Genomic DNA, 19679 nt, shown 5'->3' with positions numbered 1-19679 from the left:
GCTGGAGATCAATCTGTCATGATTAATTAAGAATGACACCACTGGACACTTTAAAAGGAGGCTGGTGCTTGGCATCATTGTTTCTCTTCTGTTAACCATGGTTATCTCTAAAGAAACACGTGCAGTCATCATTGCACTGCACAAAAATCGCCTAACAGGGAAGAGTATCGCAGCTAGAAAGATTGCACCTCAGTCAACAATCTATCGCATCATCAAGAACTTCAAGGAGAGAGGTTCCCTTGTTGCCAAAAAGGCTCCAGGGCGCCCAAGAAAGACCAGCAAGCGCCAAGACCGTCTCTTAAAAGTGTTTCAGCTGCGGGATCGGGCTACCAGCAGTGCAGAGCTTGCTCAGGAATGGCAGCAGGCAGGTGTGAGTGCATCTGCACGCACTGTGAGGCGGAGACTCTTGGAGCAAGGCCTGGTCTCAAGGAGGGCAGCAAAGAAGCCACTTCTCTCCAGAAAAAACATCATGGACAGACTGATATTCTGCAAGAGGTACAGGGAGTGGACTGCTGAGGACTGGGGTAAAGTCATTTTCTCTGATGAATCCCCTTTTCGATTGTTTGGGACATCTGGAAAACGGCTTATTCGGAGAAGACCAGGTGAGCGCTACCACCAGTCTTGTCTCATGCCAACTGTCAAGCATCCTGAAACCATTCATGTGTGGGGTGGCTTCTCAGCCAAGGGAATGGGCTCTCTCTCAGTCTTGCCTAAAAACACAGCCATGAATAAAGAATGGTACCAGAATGTCCTCCAAGAGCAACTTCTCCCAACCGTCCAAGAGCAGTTTGGCGATCAACAATGCCTTTTTCAACATGATGGAGCACCTTGCCATAAAGCAAAGGTGATAACTAAATGGCTCAGGGAACAAAACATAGAGATTTTGGGACCATGGCCTGGAAACTCCCCAGATATTAATCCCATTGAGAACTTGTGGTCAATCATCAAGAGACGGGTGGACAAACAAAAACCTTCAAATTCAGACAAAATAAAAGCATTGATTTTGCAAGAATGGACTGCTATCAGTCAGAATTTGATCCAGAAGTTGATTGAGAGCATGCCAGGGAGAATTGCTGAGGTCCTGAAGAAGAAGGGTCAACACTGCAAATATTGACTTGCTGCAATAACTCATTCTAACTGTCAATATAACCTTTTGTTACTCATAATATGATTGCAATTATATTTCTGTATGTGATAAAAAACATCTGACAAACACACATAAAAACCAGAGGCCAGCAGATCATGTGAAAATATAATATTTGTCTCATTCTCTAAACTTTTGTCCATGACTGTAGAGACATTGTAGCACTACCATCCGTTCCTTTGAAGGAAATCTCAGTTAATGAAAATCCGTATCACCCGGTGCTGTGTGATTTTTCCCATTTTGGGCAGTTTTTGCTCCGGACTTCCTTAACGTTGACCATAAACATAAAATAATCGCCAGCCAAAGGGGCATGTCATCTCTATGTAGTGATGGAGATAAGTCAGCACCAACTGTAGAGAGAGATGGGACAAAGTCTAAGCAGATGCCATCACGCTGCTCAGGACAATCGTTCCTCAGTTATCGGAGTGCCATATCTGCACTGAAATAGTTTGATGCTGAAGGAAGAAAAGTCCCAGAAGTTTTAAGGAAGTTCAGGATTGTGTGAACGCTGTAGGACAAATGGAGAATATCCGACACGTGAAATCCAATCGCTGTTTCACTAGAAATTATTTTTGGATCCGTTGAAAATAGTTAGGATTTGTTTTTGGGTTTTTTTCTGCAGAATTGTCTGATTTTGACCCAATTTGCAAATTCAAAAATTTGCCCTTTCGTGTGAGTGGATCTGGAAGAATACACACGGACGACATTGATGTTGTGAACGTGTGCTTTCTGCTTTTTTAGTTTCTAGATTTTTAGAAAACATTCCATTTTTTTCCTCCTAAGAGAAAAATGGATGATGGGGAAAAACAGGTATAAAGATCAAAAACGGATAAACTGGATCAAGCACACAAATGAAATTCGGTCAGTTTTTTTTTTTATGTACAGCTTATGTAGTAAGATCAATAAGTATCCCCCCTTCATCACCCTTTTGACAAACCAATCCTATTCAATCACAGATTATACTCAATCCGACAGTCTACTTTATTACAAAAAAAATGAATATGTCCTTGATGCATTTTTCCTGCAAATTTCCGAAAATTGTGCATTCGGTGGCCAGAGATCTGCAGAACAGAAATCCGATGCAACTCGATAACATACGAGAGAGCAGAGTATTTAATTGTGGAATTATGAATGAAAAGGAGAACTGGACCTCAGAGACCGAAACTGGTTATCCATCGCAGAGCACGCACACAACTCCTCAGGCTCCGCTGGAGGAACGGTAGGAAGTGGCGGAGCTCCCAGTTCTCCAGGTTTGGGGAACTTGTTGGAGAAGTTAGAACTCTGTCTGCTATTCTTGGATTTCATCTCTAGAGTAGATTGACTTCTCAGTGTTAGAGAGGTGCTACAATAATTCAGGAGACTGGGCTCTCCTTCCGGGTGAAAAAGAACCGTGGATTCCATTTGTGGTGACACCAGTTTTTGATCACTGGTACTTAATCCATTGCACGTTGTCAGCGACGTGTCCAAGCAGCAACCTACAAAATAAAAAAATTAGAAGCGAATATAGTGCTGAGGGCTTAAAATCCCATCTTGCAAAATGGTGGCGTGTCGGTAGGATACCGATACACCAACAAATAAGTCAATTTTGGAACAACTCAAGCAAGACATGTCACTCAAAACAAGAATCACCAACCTACGACTTGTCTACTTTGGACACAACCTACAAAGAGAGCAATCACTGGGGAAGGACATCATGGTCAGAAGAATAGAGGGAACAAGAAGAGGAGGAAGACCACCAACCCAATGGCTTGATACTATCAAGATAATGGCGGAGAAGACCCTGTTGGACCTATCTAGTCTTGCACACAGGGCCGGATTATAGGAGGGGCAGGCGGGGCTTCAGCCCCGGGGCCCCCACCACAAGAGCTTCTAAGGGGGCCCCCACCACTGGGCAGCGACCGCCAACGCAGCGCGAGGATAAATATTAGACGCCGTCAGTGAATAGCAGGAACGGAGCGGCCGGCAAGGGTCCGTCCTGCTTCCTGCCCGGAGGCCGCGCTTCCTGTTTTCACACGTCATCATTCAGCGGCCGCTGCTGTGTGAGGGAGGAAGCGCTGGCGATGCTGCGGAGGACAGGTGAGAGGAGAGAGGTGGTGTCTTGTGTGTGTATGTATGTGTGTATCAGTGTACGTATATCTGTGTGTATGATGGAGCAGGCAGAGGCAGTGATGGGACATGGGAGTGATGGTCTAGAAGGCAATGATGGAGGTGATGGAGCAGGCAGTGATGGGGGTGATGGAGCAGGCAGTGATGGGGGTGATGGAGCAGGCAGTGATGGGGTGATGGAGCAGACAATGATGGGGGTGATGGAGAAGGCAGTGATGGGGTGATGGAGCAGGCAATGAGGGGAGTGATGGGGGTGATGGAGCAGGCAATGATGGGGTGATGGAGCAGACAATTATGGGAGTGATGGAGCAGGCAGTGATGGGGTGATGGAGCAGACAATGATGGGAGTTATGGGGTGATGGAGCAGGCAATGATGGGGGTGATGGAGCAGGCAGTGATGGGGTGATGGAGATGGCAGTGATGGGGTGATGGAGCAGGCAATGATGGGGGTGATGGAGCAGGCAATGATGGGGTGATGGAGCAGACAATGATGGGAGTGATGGGGTGATGGAGCAGGCAATTATGGGGTGATGGAGCAGACAATGATGGGGTGATGGAGCAGACAATGATGGGAGTGATGGGGTGATGGAGCAGGCAATGATGGGAGTGATGGGGAGAAAGCAGTGATGGGGTGATGGAGAAGGCAGTGATGGGGAGAAGACAATGATGGGGTGATGGTCGAGAGGGCAATGATGGGGTGGTGGGTGAGAATGCAATGATGGTGGTGGTGGAAAGGGCAATAAATGGGGGTGGTGGAGGAGGAGGAAATGATGGAGGTGGTGGAATGGGCAATGATGGGAGTGGTGGGGGAGAAAGCAAAGATAGTGGTGGAGAAGAAAATGATGGAGGTGGGGGAGAGGACAATAATGGGATGCGAGGGGAGGAGGACAATGAGGGGTGTGGGGGATTGGGATGGGAGGAAGGGGGACTCCTGGACTTATAATGGCCTTAGGAACAGGGGGAGGTGGAGGAAGACATTATCGCTTATTATGTCTAACACAGTCCCTTAGTATATAGTGTACTCACTAATTCTGTATAACACCATCCTTAGTTACATAGTTTCCTCTTTTATTATGTATAACACCATCCCTTATTACGTACCATCCTCTCTAGTTATATATGATGCCGTCCCTTATTATATAGCTTCCTCTGCTGTTATGTATAGTGCTGTCTCTTACATAGTGTATTCTTGTTAATTTTGTTATTTACTGTGCCCTCTTTTATTACATATGACTGCTGATCGAAGAGCCGGTGACCAAACTACCAGTCCATCAGCTCCTCCATTAGAAAGGAAGCTTTCCCATGCTCCATCAGCCATCATTGCATTATACAGCCAACAAGACAGGACGGTATGTAATAAATAACAGGGCTCTATATAATCCAATATGTAAGGGACGGAACTGTACATAACAAGAGAAGGCACTGTGTAAGGGACAGCAATATACATAATAAAAGAGACTATGTAATATATACCTGTATGTGTGTGTGTGGCTATATAACATCAATACTCTATCTATATATATATATGTATATATACACACACGTAGCTTTGACGCCATAAAAGGTGGGGGGCCCGGACACATTTCTTGCACAGGGACCCCAAGCTGTCAGTGTCCGCCAAAATAATTTGCACTTTCTGTTTTTTTTTCTGTCACATTATTAAAAATTATTATTAAAAAAAGCCATTAGGTCTTCATCCAGCATCATCAAGCTAATACATACATATAGAGAACTGCAAGAAGTTGAAAGTCTAGAAATTTAGAAATAATAGCAGAGTTAGTAGCAGACTAAAAATTAGATCTTTGAGTGTAGTGTGGGCTCTTCGGATGCTTCCGAATTATCAACGACCAAAGGGGCGGCAAATTTTTCGACCGCCCCGGGCGCCACAAACAGTTGCTACGCCACTGCGCTGGGATGAACTAGGCATAGATACCGGTACCGCCTCATCCTCTCCTGTCACGCCTCCTCTCCTGTCACGCCTCCTGTCCTGTGGATCTGCTCTGCCTGCTCGCCGCGTTCACGAGCATCGTGCGCCCGCCGCCTGCTGTGTACGGTCCCGCCAATCAACTCTGCAGCGCCACGGTGATTAACCCCCTCTCTATTGTAGTACTGTAAATCTGAATGTGGCAGAACAAGAGGATAAGATTAGATTGTACATCTAAGTGCTACAGTTCGCGCTCTACTGTTATGGCTAAAATGTTAATGATATGGGGGCCCCCACCAGATTTTCTGCCCAGGGGCCCCCACCAACCTTAATCCGGCCCTGCTTGCACAAGATCGATTTCCCTACAGAGCGTTCATCCATCAAGCGGCCATGGCTCGAGATCGAGACGAAGGCTGTTAATAATAATAATAATAATAATAATAATAATAATAGATCAGTAGGATATGCCGTTACTTTATGATTGATAGGGGTCCAACCTTTGGGATCCTCACTAATCCTGAGAATAAAGGGGTCCCATCGCTATACGAGAAAAGAATAACCAAAACGCCAAAAGTTTAGCCCTGACGTGGAGTTAAAGAGTGCTTCGGTCAAATGTTACTTTGACATTTAGAGCAAAAAATTGTCATTTGTACATCATTTTGATTTTCAGAGCTTTTCTAGCCTTTTTTGAGTCCAGGACAAATATCTTAAAGGAATGTTACAGTCTACATAAATGGATAGGTAATAGTCTAGATCAGTGCAGGTCTTATCCCCACGATTTGCCAGAAAGCGGGACTTAAATTGCCCCTTGTTCTACGATTCTATTCCAAGTACTGTCTATGGCACTGGCTGCATTTGGTATCATCATCACCCATAGTGAATGGCGCCGCAGGGCGACTACGCAACAATGAAACCCACAATAACATAAAAATGATCACGTGAGTAGAGAGGAACTACAAGCGCATAAACAATAACAGTTAACATTGCACCATCTGCTGTCTTCCCAAGATGGTCCCTCCACGGTATAAGCCTGCAGTTGTTGTATACTCCATATGTCTCATGTTATAGAATAGGTTGCTACACTCAGAAACTGAGTTACTTAGCTGATTGCCAGTGGGTCTGCCATTAGAAAAGGGATTTTCTTGGCTAATAATGCTGGCAGCAGACGAGACCACTTGGCACCGGCTCAGAATGTTTTTGTTGTTGTGGAGATGCTTAAACTTCGAATGCTCTGGGACAGAATTACCTTTGTAGGAATCGATCCACGCGTTTTTCACCTTCAAAACCTCATCAGTTATCTTTTCTATAAGAAAGTCCTGTGTTCTCTGTTGTCGGATGGATTCGATCAATTCATCGAGTCCCTTTGGGTTTTTGGCCAGACGATCCAACATTTCTCCAGCTTTTTTCCGGCTCGTTGTTTGGCACATAATTTCTTCGGCATCGTCTTTGTTCAGGATCATTTTCGATCGTAGGTAATCAAAGTGTCTTTCTGCAATCAGCTTTTCACATAAACACGGTCGTAAATGTTCAATGGCCTGCAAGAGACAAACAATAAAATTGCAAGCAATCCGTTACAGTAGAACTTATATACTCTCTAAGGGCGGGTCGTTTTTCTAACACCCCATATGCATGCATACTCGGCTTGGCCAAAGGTGCACGTGTTCTCAGTAGGGAGAGAAGAATAAGCCGGTGCCAGAGACTTCTGGAGTCAGCTTTTCTCCCTTAAAATCAAAGGATTGGGCATGTAGAAGCCTAACAGCCTGATCCTTGTTTCCTCCAACATGAGAATATACCACAAAAGCTCATGATCAAGGTTCCAGCATGGAGGCCAGGGGTGTCAATCAGGGATGCAAAAGGTATGGAGCAATGAAAAGGGAATAAGCTGTCCAAGTGCATTGACACGTCCCAGTGCACTTCAAGCCTGATTTGCATATGACTTGTATCTCATAACTGGCACATCGGATTTCTACAGAAAAGTGTCTTTTTTTTCGGGGGGGGGGGGACAAGCCCCTATGCAGCCATGCTAATACTCCTATATGTAAAAAGATGCTGAAATGATCCCTTTAAAGGGGTTCAATCATTTGCACAACCATTTTCAATATTCCCAGTGCCTTTGGACTTCCCTCTATGGAGATTTTCCTGCTCTTTGTCTGTCACTTCATTTTTTTAGGAAAAAGCTGATTTTTTTCCCAAATATATAGGTTCTTATCCAGATCATAAGAGTGAGTTATAGATTGCGAAGGTAAATGCCCAGGGTAGATAGGACCTATGAACAATATGTAATAATTTAATTCTCCTGAATCCGGCGCTGTTTTTCTCTTGTCTGCACCTCTCCATTCCTGAGATACCGCCCCTTCTTCTCTGTAGATAAATCTAGTCTTATTAGACAAGTGGGTGTTTTATTGAGGACCACGCCCAGTTGCCCCCCAAAAAAGACCAGATTTACATTGATGGAAGAATCATAGAATCATAGAATCGTAGAGTTGGAAGGGACCTCCTGGGCCATCTGGTCCAACCCCCTGCTCAAAGCAGGATTCGCTAAATCATCCCAGTCAGATGTCTGTCCAGCCTCTATTTGAAGACTTCCAATGAAGGAGAACTCACTACTTCTCGTGTCAGCGTGTTCCACTCATTGATCACTCTAACTGTCAAAAAGTTTTTTCTAATATCTAATCTGTGTCTCCTCCCATTCAGTTTCATCCCATTGCTTCTAGTCTTTCCTTGTGCAAATGAGAATAAAGTTGATCCTTCTACAATGTGACAGCCCTTTAGATATTTGTAGACAGCTATTAAGTCTCCTCTCAGTCTTCTCTTTTGCAAACTAAACATTCCCAAATCCTGCAACCTTTCCTCATAAGACAGGGTTTGCAGACCGGTCACCATTCTGGTCGCTCTTTTCTGAACTTGCTCCAGTTTGTTGATGCCTTTTTTAAAATGTGGTGCCCAAAACTGAACACAATATTTCAGATGAGGTCTGACCAAAGAGGAGTAGAGGGAAATAATGACTTCACGTGATCTAGACTGTATGCTTCTGTTAATACATCCTAGAATTGCATTTGCCTTTTCTGCTGCTGCATCACACTGTTGACTCATATTCAGTCTGTGATCTATTAGTATACCCAAGTCTTTTTCACATGTGCTGTCACTTAGCCCTATTCCTCCCATTCTATATATGCTTTTTTCATTTTTATTGCCCAGATGTAGTACTTTGCATTTCTCCCTGTTAAAAACCATTCTGTTAGTTGCTGCCCACTTCTCCAGTTTATTTAAATCTTTTTGAATCCTCTCTCTCTCTTCTCTAGTATTAGCTATCCCTCCTAGCTTTGTGTCATCAGCAAATTTAATCAGTTTACCCTCAATTCCTTCATCTAAATCATTGATAAAGATGTTGAACAATACAGGGCCCAGGACAGAGCCCTGTGGTACCCCACTTGAGACATTCTTCCAACTGGATGTGCAGCCATTTACGACCACTCTTTGGGTCCGATCACTAAGCCAGTTATGAATCCACCTAACAGTTGCCTTGTCCATTCCATACTTAGTCATTTTTTCAATAAGGATTGTATGAGTGACTTTGTCAAATGCTTTGCTGAAGTCAAGATATACTATATCTACAGCATTTCCTTGATCCACCCAATCATTAATACCTTCATAGAAGGAAATTAAATTAGTCTGACATGACTTATTAGTTACAAACCCATGCTGACTCTGTATAATCACTTCATTCTTATCCAGGTATTGACATACATGTTGTTTAATAATTTGTTCAAAGATCTTTCCTGGTATAGAAGTCAGACTCACCGGCCTATAGTTGCCTGGGTCCACCTTCTTCCCCTTTTTGAAGATAGGAACAACATTTGCTCTTCTCCAGTCTTCTGGCACTTCTCCTGCTCTCCAAGAATTTTCAAAGATTATGGAGAGGGGTTCAAAAATTTCTTCTGCTATCTCCTTCAGTACTCTGGGGTGTAATTCATCTGGACCTGGAGACTTGAATTCATTTAGGTTAGCTAAGTGTTTCCTCACTATCTTTCTGTTTATAGATATCCTGGATTCTTCTATTCCCTTAATAGGACAGTGAATAACAGTTGATGTTACATTTCCTTTCTGAGAGAAAACAGATGCAAAATAGGAATTTAAAAGTTCAGCCTTCTCAACATCCTGTCTTACCATTTCATCATTTTCATCCTGTAAAAATCCTATAGCATCTTTGACTTTTCTTTTACTTTTGACATATCCCCAAAATCCTTCATTATTGCTTTTGACATCTCTTGCAAGCCTCAATTCATTTTCAGCTTTAGATAATCTGATTTGTGCCCTGCAGGTTCTGCAGACAGCATTATATTCTTCTTTAGATATGCCTCCCTTTTTCCATTTTATAAACATTTTTTTCTTCCTTTTTAGCATGTGCTTAAGTTCTGTGTTCATCCATCCTGGTTTCCTTAAATGCTTCCTATTCTTCCCTCTTTTCGGAATTGTTAACAACTGTGCTTTGAGAATTTCATTTTTCAAGATTTCCCATCCTTCCTGGACATTTTTGTCTTTAAGGATATCCAGCCATTGGATCCCTCCAATTCTCTTTCTGAATCCCTTAAAATCTGCCTTTCTGAAATCTAACCTTGACGTCTGAGTCTTCACAGGTCTTCCGCCTCTAGTTATCCAAAATTCTAAAATAGCATGGTCGCTAACTCCTAGGGTCCCAGCCACTTTTACCTCCTCAACCATTTCCTCCCTGTTTATAAGGATTAGATCCAAGGTAGCAGTTCCCCTTGTTTTCTCCCTTACCTTTTGGAAGATAAAGTTGTCAGCAAGAGAGGATAAGAATTTCCTTGACCTGTTAGTTTTGCCTGAGAGAGATTCCCAACAAATGTCTGGATAGTTGAAATCTCCCATGACAACTATGTCATATTTTTTGGAGAACTTGGCCATTTGATGCATAAAGAGTTCATCCATATCTTCAGCTTGCACAGGCGGCCTGTAGTAAATGCCTACAATGGTGTCCTTTCCATTGTTCTGTCCTTGTATTCTTACCCAAACAGTTTCCACAGAACTCCCAGTCTCTGAAGCTTCAATCTCTGTGCAGATATACGCGTTTCTAACATTCAATGCGACACCCCCTCCCCGTTTATCAAGTCTGTTTCTTGCAAATAAGTTGTATCCTTCTAGTCTTGTATTCCAATCATGTGTATTGTCCCACCAAGTTTCAGTGATTCCAATGACATCATATTTCTTTTCCTGTGTTAGTAGTTCCAATTCTCCTTGTTTGTTGCCCATGCTTTGTGCATTAGTATAGAAACATTTTAGTTTGTGATTGGTTTCTCTTTCTCCAATATTTTTATTAATTAGATTCTTTCGTCTTTGTTCTTCCTTTCCACTTCTAATAGCAGAGTTCTCAATAGCATTTGTCAGGTGTATGGCTTTTTCTGGTCTTTTGCTTCCCTTCCCATGTTGTTCTAGTTTAAAGCTCTCCTTACAAGTGTAGAAGAGGAGGCCATATTTCAGGAACGGAGAGACGCAGGAACAAAAGAAAACCATCGTCGGATTCAGGAGAACGGCGGCATTTATACCAGGTAATAAAATTACATATTTACGGCAAGTGACAGAGTCTCTTTAAAGGGGTTTGTCCACTGATAAAACCATTGTATTTTGCTATTATATGCCACCTCTTTATGATTGGAGAGTGTGATATAAGGGGACCTAACCCCACCAATCCTCGGAATGAAGGCGATGTATCACTAGTGTATTACTGCACCCCTTTACTGTTTTTGACTACCACTGTGGACACTAACACCTGCGCAGGGAACAGCTTTCCTACCAATATACCATTACTTTATAAGTAATTCCAGGGCATATTCACGGTGGCTCAGTGGATGGCACTGCAGCTTTGCAGCGCTGGAGTCCTGGGTTCAAATCCCACCAAGGACAACATCTGCAAGGAGTTTGTATGTTCTCCCCGTGTTTGTGTGGGTTTCCTCCGGGTATTCCGGTTTCCTCCCACATTCCAAAGACATACTGACAGGGAATTTAGATTGTGAGCCCCATCGGGGACAGTGATGAAAATCTGTGCAAACTGTAAAGTGCTGTGGAATATGTTAGCGCTATATAAAGTCTTAGTTACTCACCGGTTAACGGTATTTTTCGGAGTCCATGACAGCACCACCTGAGAGAGGGGATTCGCCCTTCAGGAACAGGAAACCTACAGATACAAAAGGGCGGCACCTCTCCCACGCATCAGTTGGTTTCCTGTTCATAGAGGACAGGACTTCCTACAGATCGTCCGTCATGGATCATCGAGGATATTCCCAGGCCGACTGACCGACCCAGGTAGCGGGGGGATCTCCCTGGGGGTCCCTGAAAGCGCCACGGTGGGGCCGGGTAGGTCGCCACAGCAGTGGACGGAGCAGGTGGAGCAAGGGGTCCGGTGGACAGCCGCCTCCAGAGTGCCAGCACCAGGAGGTATGTATGCCCTGGGCCCCTTCTGGTGCGTTCCCCCGGGGTCCGGTCCTCTCCTCATCCGGGCCGGCGTTGGCACCCGGTCAGCGGGCGCGGGGCGACGCACGTGGGGGCTGGAGGGATTCTGGGCCGGGGGCGCCGTGCCGGCTCCTTTCCGCGCGCTCCCACGGTCTCAGGTGAGCGGCGGAGGTGACGCGGCGGAAGGCGCGGGGCCGGGAACGCCAAAACCAGAAATCGGGTGCCGGCCGGCTTTCCGGTGTGCGCCGCGGATGCGGGCCTGTCCTGGGTCGCGGGCGGGGAGGTCGCGGGAGGGTCCCGGGTGGGAGGTGCCACGGCCAGAACCCTGCTGACCCGGACATCAGGAGGCCTTATAAGGCAGGCTTCCGAAGGCCCAGCAATGGATACGATGGAAGCCCCCATAGACCAGCAGGACGAGGCGCAGGAGCGCCCACAGAAACAGGCCAGCAAAAGAAGCAAGGACGAACGAGCGGACAGAGCCGCAGAAGTTCCTCCAGACTTAAGGATCCCCCTTCCTCCCTCCGTGATCCGGTACCTGCTTCATCTGCATGGGTAAGAGATCTCCGTGAATGTACCCTGATGCAGTGTTCCCTTATGTTTTTTCGCAGGGGAGGAAAGCTACGGGAAAACAGAAGCACAGGGAATGTGCCCTCTGTAGTTGCCCCTTGCCAGATGGCCACCCTAAAAAGTTATGTCAGCCATGCGTGTGACAGACGGTAGGGGTTAATAGGGAACTATAGTCCATGGGTGGATTGACAGGCCCTTACACTCTCATTGACAGGCCCCATTTATACAGGTAGCGGAAGAGACGCCTGACTTCACTACAAGCCTAAGGGAGATAATCAGGACGGAGATGAAAGCCTTATCTCAAGGGGAATCTTCTAGGAGAAGAAAAGATAGTTTTTCAGGCTCAGAGTCCTTGGTCGCCCCTTGGAAAGACGATAACTCCTCAGACTCCCCGGCCTCCTCTTCGTCTTCTTCGGATGAAGACTAGCCGGTTCTGCTTCCCCTTAGACCAAATGGATAGGCTAGTCAAAGCAGGTGGTGCTGTCATGGGCGACCGAATAATGATTATTATTATTATTCACACACTCGGATTAGGTCCGTAAAGAGCAGGAGATGATCTCACCAGATATATTGGAAAACTTGGCAGAGATATAAGACCATAACGAGGTGTGACTGATTGTCTGCAACTTCCTGCTCCTCCTGTGCTGCCCCAAATCCCTCGTCTTAGATCAGCATCAAATAAAAGGCAAATCTACCCCTTACACATCAGATCCAATCTGGTCATTGATCCAGTCGTCCCCACGATTGCTCCTCGTTACTACTTACTTCTTTCTTTATATCTGCCATCATGTCTTCGTTCAGTTGGAGAGTCATCTTGGGTACACATAAAGGCCACCACCCCAGCCTGTGACGTGGTGAAGGTGCGATCACATACGCCGGACCCTTTTTTTTCTCGCGAGCACAGACTCGCCCGGTTTCGTTTGCAGACTTTTATCTAGAAACTTGCAGCGTTTCCTGTTACAGGGGTACGAGTCTCTGCGACAAGTTACTCCTTCCTGCCAGCGAGATTGTTGATAGTATTTTCTCCAGTCCTTCCTCATTGCTCGGTTGTGAGTGACATGCTGACTTTCATTTCCTGAATTCCTCGTTCACTTATCTGACTGGTTGCTGCATTTTGCCAAAGCTCATGGTGCTGAGGCCTGAACGACAGGTGTCATCACAGCCCCCGGAAAGAAGCTCAAGAGCCATGTAAAAAATTGAGTCGGTTAAAGGGATTTTCTGGTTTTGGAAAACCCCTGCCCTTCGGCTGCAGTTAAAAAAAATAAACTTGAGCTTTTCTCTCCCTCCCCAGGTCCGGTGCTGCTTCCGGTGTCTGTTACAGGCTGGATCCAATCAGCTTGTGCCGTCAACTCTGCCAGAGCGCTAAGCTAAGTGATTGCCTGCAGCGCTGTCGACTAGAGCACTATACAGTTGTGGCCAAAAGTATTGACACCCTTGCAATTCTGTCAGATAATACTCAGTTTCTTCCTGAAAATGATTGCAAACACAAATTCTTTGGTATTATTATCTTCATTTAATTTGTCTTAAATGAAAAAACACAAAAGAGAATGAAGCAAAAAGCAAAGCATTGATCATTTCCCACAAAACTCCAAAAATGGGCCAGACAAAAGTATTGGCACCCTCAGCCTAATACTTGATTGCACAACCTTTAGCCAAAATAACTGCGACCAACCACTTCCGGTAACCATCAATGAGTTTCTTACAATGCTCTGCTGGAATTTTAGACCATTCTTCTTTGGCAAACTGCTCCAGGTCCCTGATATTAGAAGGGTGCCTTCTCCAAACTGCCATTTTTAGATCTCTCCACAGGTGTTCTATGGGATTCAGGTCTGGACTCATTGCTGGCCACCTTAGAAGTCTCCAGTGCTTTCTCTCAAACCATTTTCTAGTGCTTTTTGAAGTGTGTTTTGGGTCATTATCCTGCTGGAAGACCCATGACCTCTGAGGGAGACCCAGCTTTCTCACGCTGGGCCCTACATTATGCTGCAAAATTTGTTGGTAGTCTTCAGACTTCATAATGCCATGCACATGGTCAAGCAGTCCAGTGCCAGAGGCAGCAAAGCAACCCCAAAACATCAGGGAACCTCCGCCATGTTTGACTGTAGGGACCGTGTTCTTTTCTTTGAATGCCTCTTTTTTTCTCCTGTAAACTCTATGTTGATGCCTTTGCCCAAAAAGCTCTACTTTTGTCTCATCTGACCAGAGAACATTCTTCCAAAACATTTTAGGCTTTTTCAGGTAAGTTTTGGCAAACTCCAGCCTGGCTTTTTTATGTCTCGGGGTAAGAAGTGGGGTCTTCCTGGGTCTCCTACCATACAGTCCCTTTTCATTTAGACGCCGACGGATAGTACGGGTGCCATGGGCTTTAAGCTTCTTGATGACACTGCGCCCGGTAGACACAGGAACATGCAGGTCTTTGGAGATGGACTTGTAGCCTTGAGATTGCTCATGCTTCCTCACAATTTGGTTTCTCAAGTCCTCAGACAGTTCTTTGGTCTTCTTTCTTTTCTCCATGCTCAATGTGGTACACACAAGGACACAGGACAGAGGTTGAGTCAACTTTTTAATCCATGTCAACTGGCTGCAAGTGTGATTTAGTTATTGCCAACACCTGTTAGGTGCCACAGGTAAGTTACAGGTGCTGTTAATTACACAAATTAGAGAAGCATCACATGATTTTTCGAACAGTGCCAATACTTTTGTCCACCCTCTTTTTTATGTTTGGTGTGGAATTATATCCAATTTGGCTTTAGGACAATTCTTTTTGTGTTTTTTTCATTTAAGACAAATTAAATGAAGATAATAATAACAACAAAGAATTTGTGTTTGCAATCATTTTCAGGAAGAAACTGAGTATTATCTGTCAATACTTTTGGCCACAACTGTAAATAATAACAGACACCAGGAGCAGCAGCGGAGACTCAGTGCCGGGACCTGGGAAGGGTGAGTAAAACAAGTGCACCTTGTGAACAGCTGTTTTCCAAAATTGGGAGCCGCACATTTCACTCTTTGCATTATAAAGGGTGGAATATGCAATGACATCCACAGGATAAATTGCCGTGCTGCAGAATTAAAATCGGACCAGTGCTTCATATTGTTGTTGCAACATACATATCCATGATATTTCTTAAATTTCCATGCACAATGCCAGTACTGTAAAACACTGCAGATTTTCCACAAGCAAGAGGTAAAACTAATAGGCTATGTGCACACGCTGCGGATTGGTCTGTGGATTTTTTATCTGCGGAACCGTAGGTAAAATGACCTGCGGTTTTCCCTGCAGTTTATCACCTCTACAATGGAATAGGTGGCAAACCGCAGCAGAATCCGCAGAAAAGAAGTGACATGTCATTTTTTTCTGCGGATTCAAAACCGCAGCTTTTCCACAGTTAAAAATCCGCAGCATGTGCACAGCAGATTGTAAATCCCATAGATTTACATGCTAGTGTACACTGTCTGCAGAACTGCTGCAGATCCGCAGCAAAAACCGCAGCATGTGCACATAGCCGTACAGTTTTGCTACCCTTAACGAGCAGCGTGTTTTGACCTTTTTCCCCAAATTACTAATTTGTTAGGCTATCCAAAATGTTTGCATCTTTCTGATCACGTTTTTATTGGAAGGTTTTTCGGCCATAGATTTTGCTGCGGATTTACTTTTCATAGTCAGAATCCATCGCAATTCTGTAAGGCTATGTTCACACGTTGCATTTTTGCTGCATTTTTTAAATGCACATTTTAAGCTGCGGTTTTTGCTGCGGATCTGCAGCAGTTCTGCAGACAGTGTACACTAGCATTTAAGTCTATGAGATTTACATTCTGCTGTGCACATGCTGTGGATTTTTAACTGCGGAAAAGCTGCGGTTTTGAATCCGCAGAAAGAATTGACATGTCACTTCTTTTCTGCGGATTCCGCTGCGGTTTGCCACCTATTCAATTGTCCAGGTGGCAAACCACAGGGGAAAACCGCAGGCCAATCCGCAGGTAAAACCGCAGGTCATTTGACCTGCGGATCCGCAGATAAAAATCCGTGGGTGAATCTGCAGCGTGTGCACATAGCTGTACAGTACCAGCAAAAGCTGCGGGATTACAGAAATCTAATGCACATGACTTTTTTTCTTACTGAATTATAAAACTGCCGAGTTTTGAAAACTGCAGCATGTCAATTATTTCTTTTTTTCAGCGCTTTTTCACCTATAGAAAGCAATTAGTAAGTGCAAAAATACAGTAAAAACGTAGGTATCAGGTTTTGCAGTGTTTTTGGTTGCATCATGATTTTTTGGGGGCCACTAAACTTTATCAGCATGCACAAGAGACAACAAACATGCAGCAAATTTGCAGCAGAAAAACTTGCTTTTTGTAAGCAGCTTATTTACTGCCAAGAGAACAGGTTTTGCCTGCAGCAAAAAAAAATGCAGCAAAAACGCAACGTGTGAACACGAACTAAGATAACCCCATTCACATGTATTGTGCTGTGTCCTGCAGCTGATTTCCTTTGAGTAATATTCAATGTTTATTTACATTTTTCTTTTTTATTTGTATCCGTATGTAAAATATTGTAAAATCAGCCTTAAATATGTTTCCTTCTTCATTACGGTTATTATAGCACAATCAGTCCCCCGAAAGGTGAGAAAATTCTAACTTTTATTTTTTGCTATACAATTTTTTTTTTCTTGCAACTTGAATCCCAATTACAGCGACTTGCTTGATGTGTGTGCAAAAATAGGGAAACGTCTGTGAGCAATCCTGCTCTGTTACAGGGGTAGGGGCTTCACATCTGCAAAGTAAAGTTACAATATCTAAGGTGAAAGCCTGGGTTATTCCAGTTATCTCCAGACTATGAATTGGCAGCGAGCCCCTTGGAACTGCGCCCCATTCTGCGGCTAAGTTGGGGACGCAGCGGTGGGACCCCTAGAGATTAGCAAGCTATCTCCTCTCCTTTGGGCATAGATGACTTTCTAACTCCGTGCTCATGTGCCGTCTTTTACACTGCATGGGCGTTTAGAAATTTTAGGCTCATAAAATTGAAATGAAAGCTAATGGCGACCATCTGGGAATTTTCTAAGGAATTTTGCAGACGCGGTGGAAAAAAACACCCCCCAATCATCAAGTGTTCGCCGGGGAAAGTCTCTGTGCCAACTGAAACTTGCTATGCATGGACAAGATCCCCTAACTCACTCAGACCCCCTTAAATAACCAGACCAGACCCCCTGCACATGCGCCATCACTTCTGGTCACCTCAGTGGTAAGGTGACACAACCGACATGAGACGTCAACACTGTTCCAGTTCTGATGGAGACCGCCATTGAGGTGGCACTGGGGTAGGGGGAGATCGGAGGGCTAAATAAATCTATTTTTTTTTCTTTTATTTTTATTAAAGATTTCTTTCCTCTGGACAGTTTTTAAAAAATCCAATTGCCTATTTATTTGCCCAGTTTTTTGTTAATTCAATCAATTATCTTACAAGTTATTCAGTTTCCAGCATTATCCCAAAATAAACACGATTGGTTTACAATTAAAGCTAAAAACCCTCTTTTCCCTGAAAGCAGGATAGTACATCCATGGTGGCCCTAGTGAGAATTTGCACAGCGGCTTTACCTGTATAAATAGGCGTGCATATAATCGACATAAGGAAATTAGGCTGCGAGCTACAGGAAATAGTATATTTTTGCTGTTTAAATAGATGATACTCACTAGTGTAAAATTCAATACCAAGTAGTGTTAATCACCCAGGTGTATTCTCATATGTGTCCAGCAGAGGTCGTACAAGTCCAACTTTTCATCTTCTGAGCATTTTGCGGCTGAGATCAGACACAGAAACTTTCCTTTTTTTTCTATTTATTTTACTGTCTTAGGCCTCTTTCACACATCAGTATTTTTGATCAGTATTTGTATGCCAAAACCAGGAATGTCTCCAAAATAAGGAACAGGAGTCAGTCTTTCAATTATATATTTTTTCTCGGTAAGTTCCATTCCTGGCTTTGGCATACAAACACTGATGCCAAATAGTGACCAAACACTGACGTGTGAATGAGCCTTTATATAGCGCCATTAATTCCACAGCGCTTTACAAACTTTATTGTCACTGTCCCCATTGGGGCTCACAATCTGGAAACCTATGGAAACCCACGCAAACTCAAGAACATACAAACTCCTTGCAGATGTTGTCCTTGGTGGGATTTGAACACATATTTTTCCCTTTCTGTAACGTAACTGTCTGCTTGGTTGGTACTTGTGCATCCACAATGAAGAAGTATAGAGGGAATTGCTATTTGTGCAGTGTTGCAAATTGCAAACTTGTGTCCAATTGAAATTTCAGCAAATGTTTATGTACGTATATCCTTATATATCATAATTGCCCTATTAAAAGTGGATTATTAGACATGTTGGGCGATATATACACTACAACCTGGATAACTGTAATATATCAAGGTAACGGTGGTGAAGACCCTGGTGGACCTATCCTGGATCGCACAAGATCCATCTTCTTGCAGATCGTTCAAGTCAGCGTGGTTCGACATCGAGCCCAAGGCCATTAAAAAAACCCCCCATGTAATATGACAGTGAAATCTGGAATTCTGTTGGAATAGTGCAGTGGTTGGTTGATCCTGGTTACGATAGGAAGGTGTCAGAAGACGCAGAACATCACAGCTTGTGGTGTATGGGGCTGGGTAGCTGCAATCTGGTCACCGTGCCAATGTTGTTCCCTGACAATCATTAGGACTCGTGCTTTCACACTTTAGTATTGTATTAGGACCATGGAGTAATGAAAGAAGATTAACAAGTCACATTTTTTTATTTTATGTGGATGGCCAGGTGTATGACAGTCACATGGAGAAAAGATGGCACTGATATACCCTATGGGAAGAACATAAGGAGATGGAGGCTCTGAGCAATAGTCGCTGATTCCTGGTACTCATGTGGATGTAACACGTGCCAAAACAATGTGAAGACCAAGTTCCCTCCTTGACAGCAGTGCTATTCCCTAATGGCAGTGTCCTCTTTATCAGGATAATGACCCCTGCAACATTGCGAAAAGATGTCCAAGAACAAGGAACATGTCAAAGAGCTCAAGGTGATGACTTGTCCCCTAATTCTCCAGATCTCAACCCAATGAAGCGTCTGTTGGAAGTGCAAGAACGATAAGTCCAATCCATGGAGCAACTTACAGGACTGATAGGGTTATTCCTATCTTATAAAGTGATGTGTCAGGAGTTTGTATGTTCTCCTCGTGTTTGCGTGAGTTTCCTCCGGATTCTCTGGTTTCCTACCACTTTCCAAAGACATACTGATAGGGAATCTAGATTGTGACCCTCAATGGGGACAGCGATGATAATGTCTGTTAAGTGCTATGAAATGGTCTGTATGGTGCTATATAAGTGAGTAAAATATAATATCACCAGGATATGCCCGGCTCCCTGCACAAGTGATGGCCTGAGGTCTCAGCGCTCCGTCGCCTTCTTTCTTATGATC

The 19679-nt window shown here is 44.2% G+C and overlaps 1 protein-coding gene across 1 annotated transcript; it reads right to left on the bottom strand.

Annotated features, from left to right (window-relative positions):
- Positions 1–1996: 1996 nt before the first annotated feature.
- BCL10 (BCL10 immune signaling adaptor) lies at positions 1997–13274 on the bottom strand. The gene is made up of 3 exons (XM_073544406.1): positions 12975–13274; positions 6421–6709; positions 1997–2619 (listed from the first exon to the last, which is right to left on the bottom strand). Exons 1-3 carry the CDS (start codon positions 13020–13022, stop codon positions 2270–2272), a joined length of 687 nt encoding a protein of 228 aa, XP_073400507.1. The 5' UTR covers positions 13023–13274; the 3' UTR covers positions 1997–2269.
- Positions 13275–19679: the final 6405 nt, after the last annotated feature.

This window comes from Dendrobates tinctorius, unplaced genomic scaffold (assembly GCF_039654945.1).
Source record: "Dendrobates tinctorius isolate UK_male_01 unplaced genomic scaffold, ASM3965494v1 ptg000138l, whole genome shotgun sequence".
Lineage (NCBI taxonomy): Eukaryota > Metazoa > Chordata > Amphibia > Anura > Dendrobatidae > Dendrobates > Dendrobates tinctorius.
This window is presented reverse-complemented; position numbering and strand designations above follow the sequence as displayed.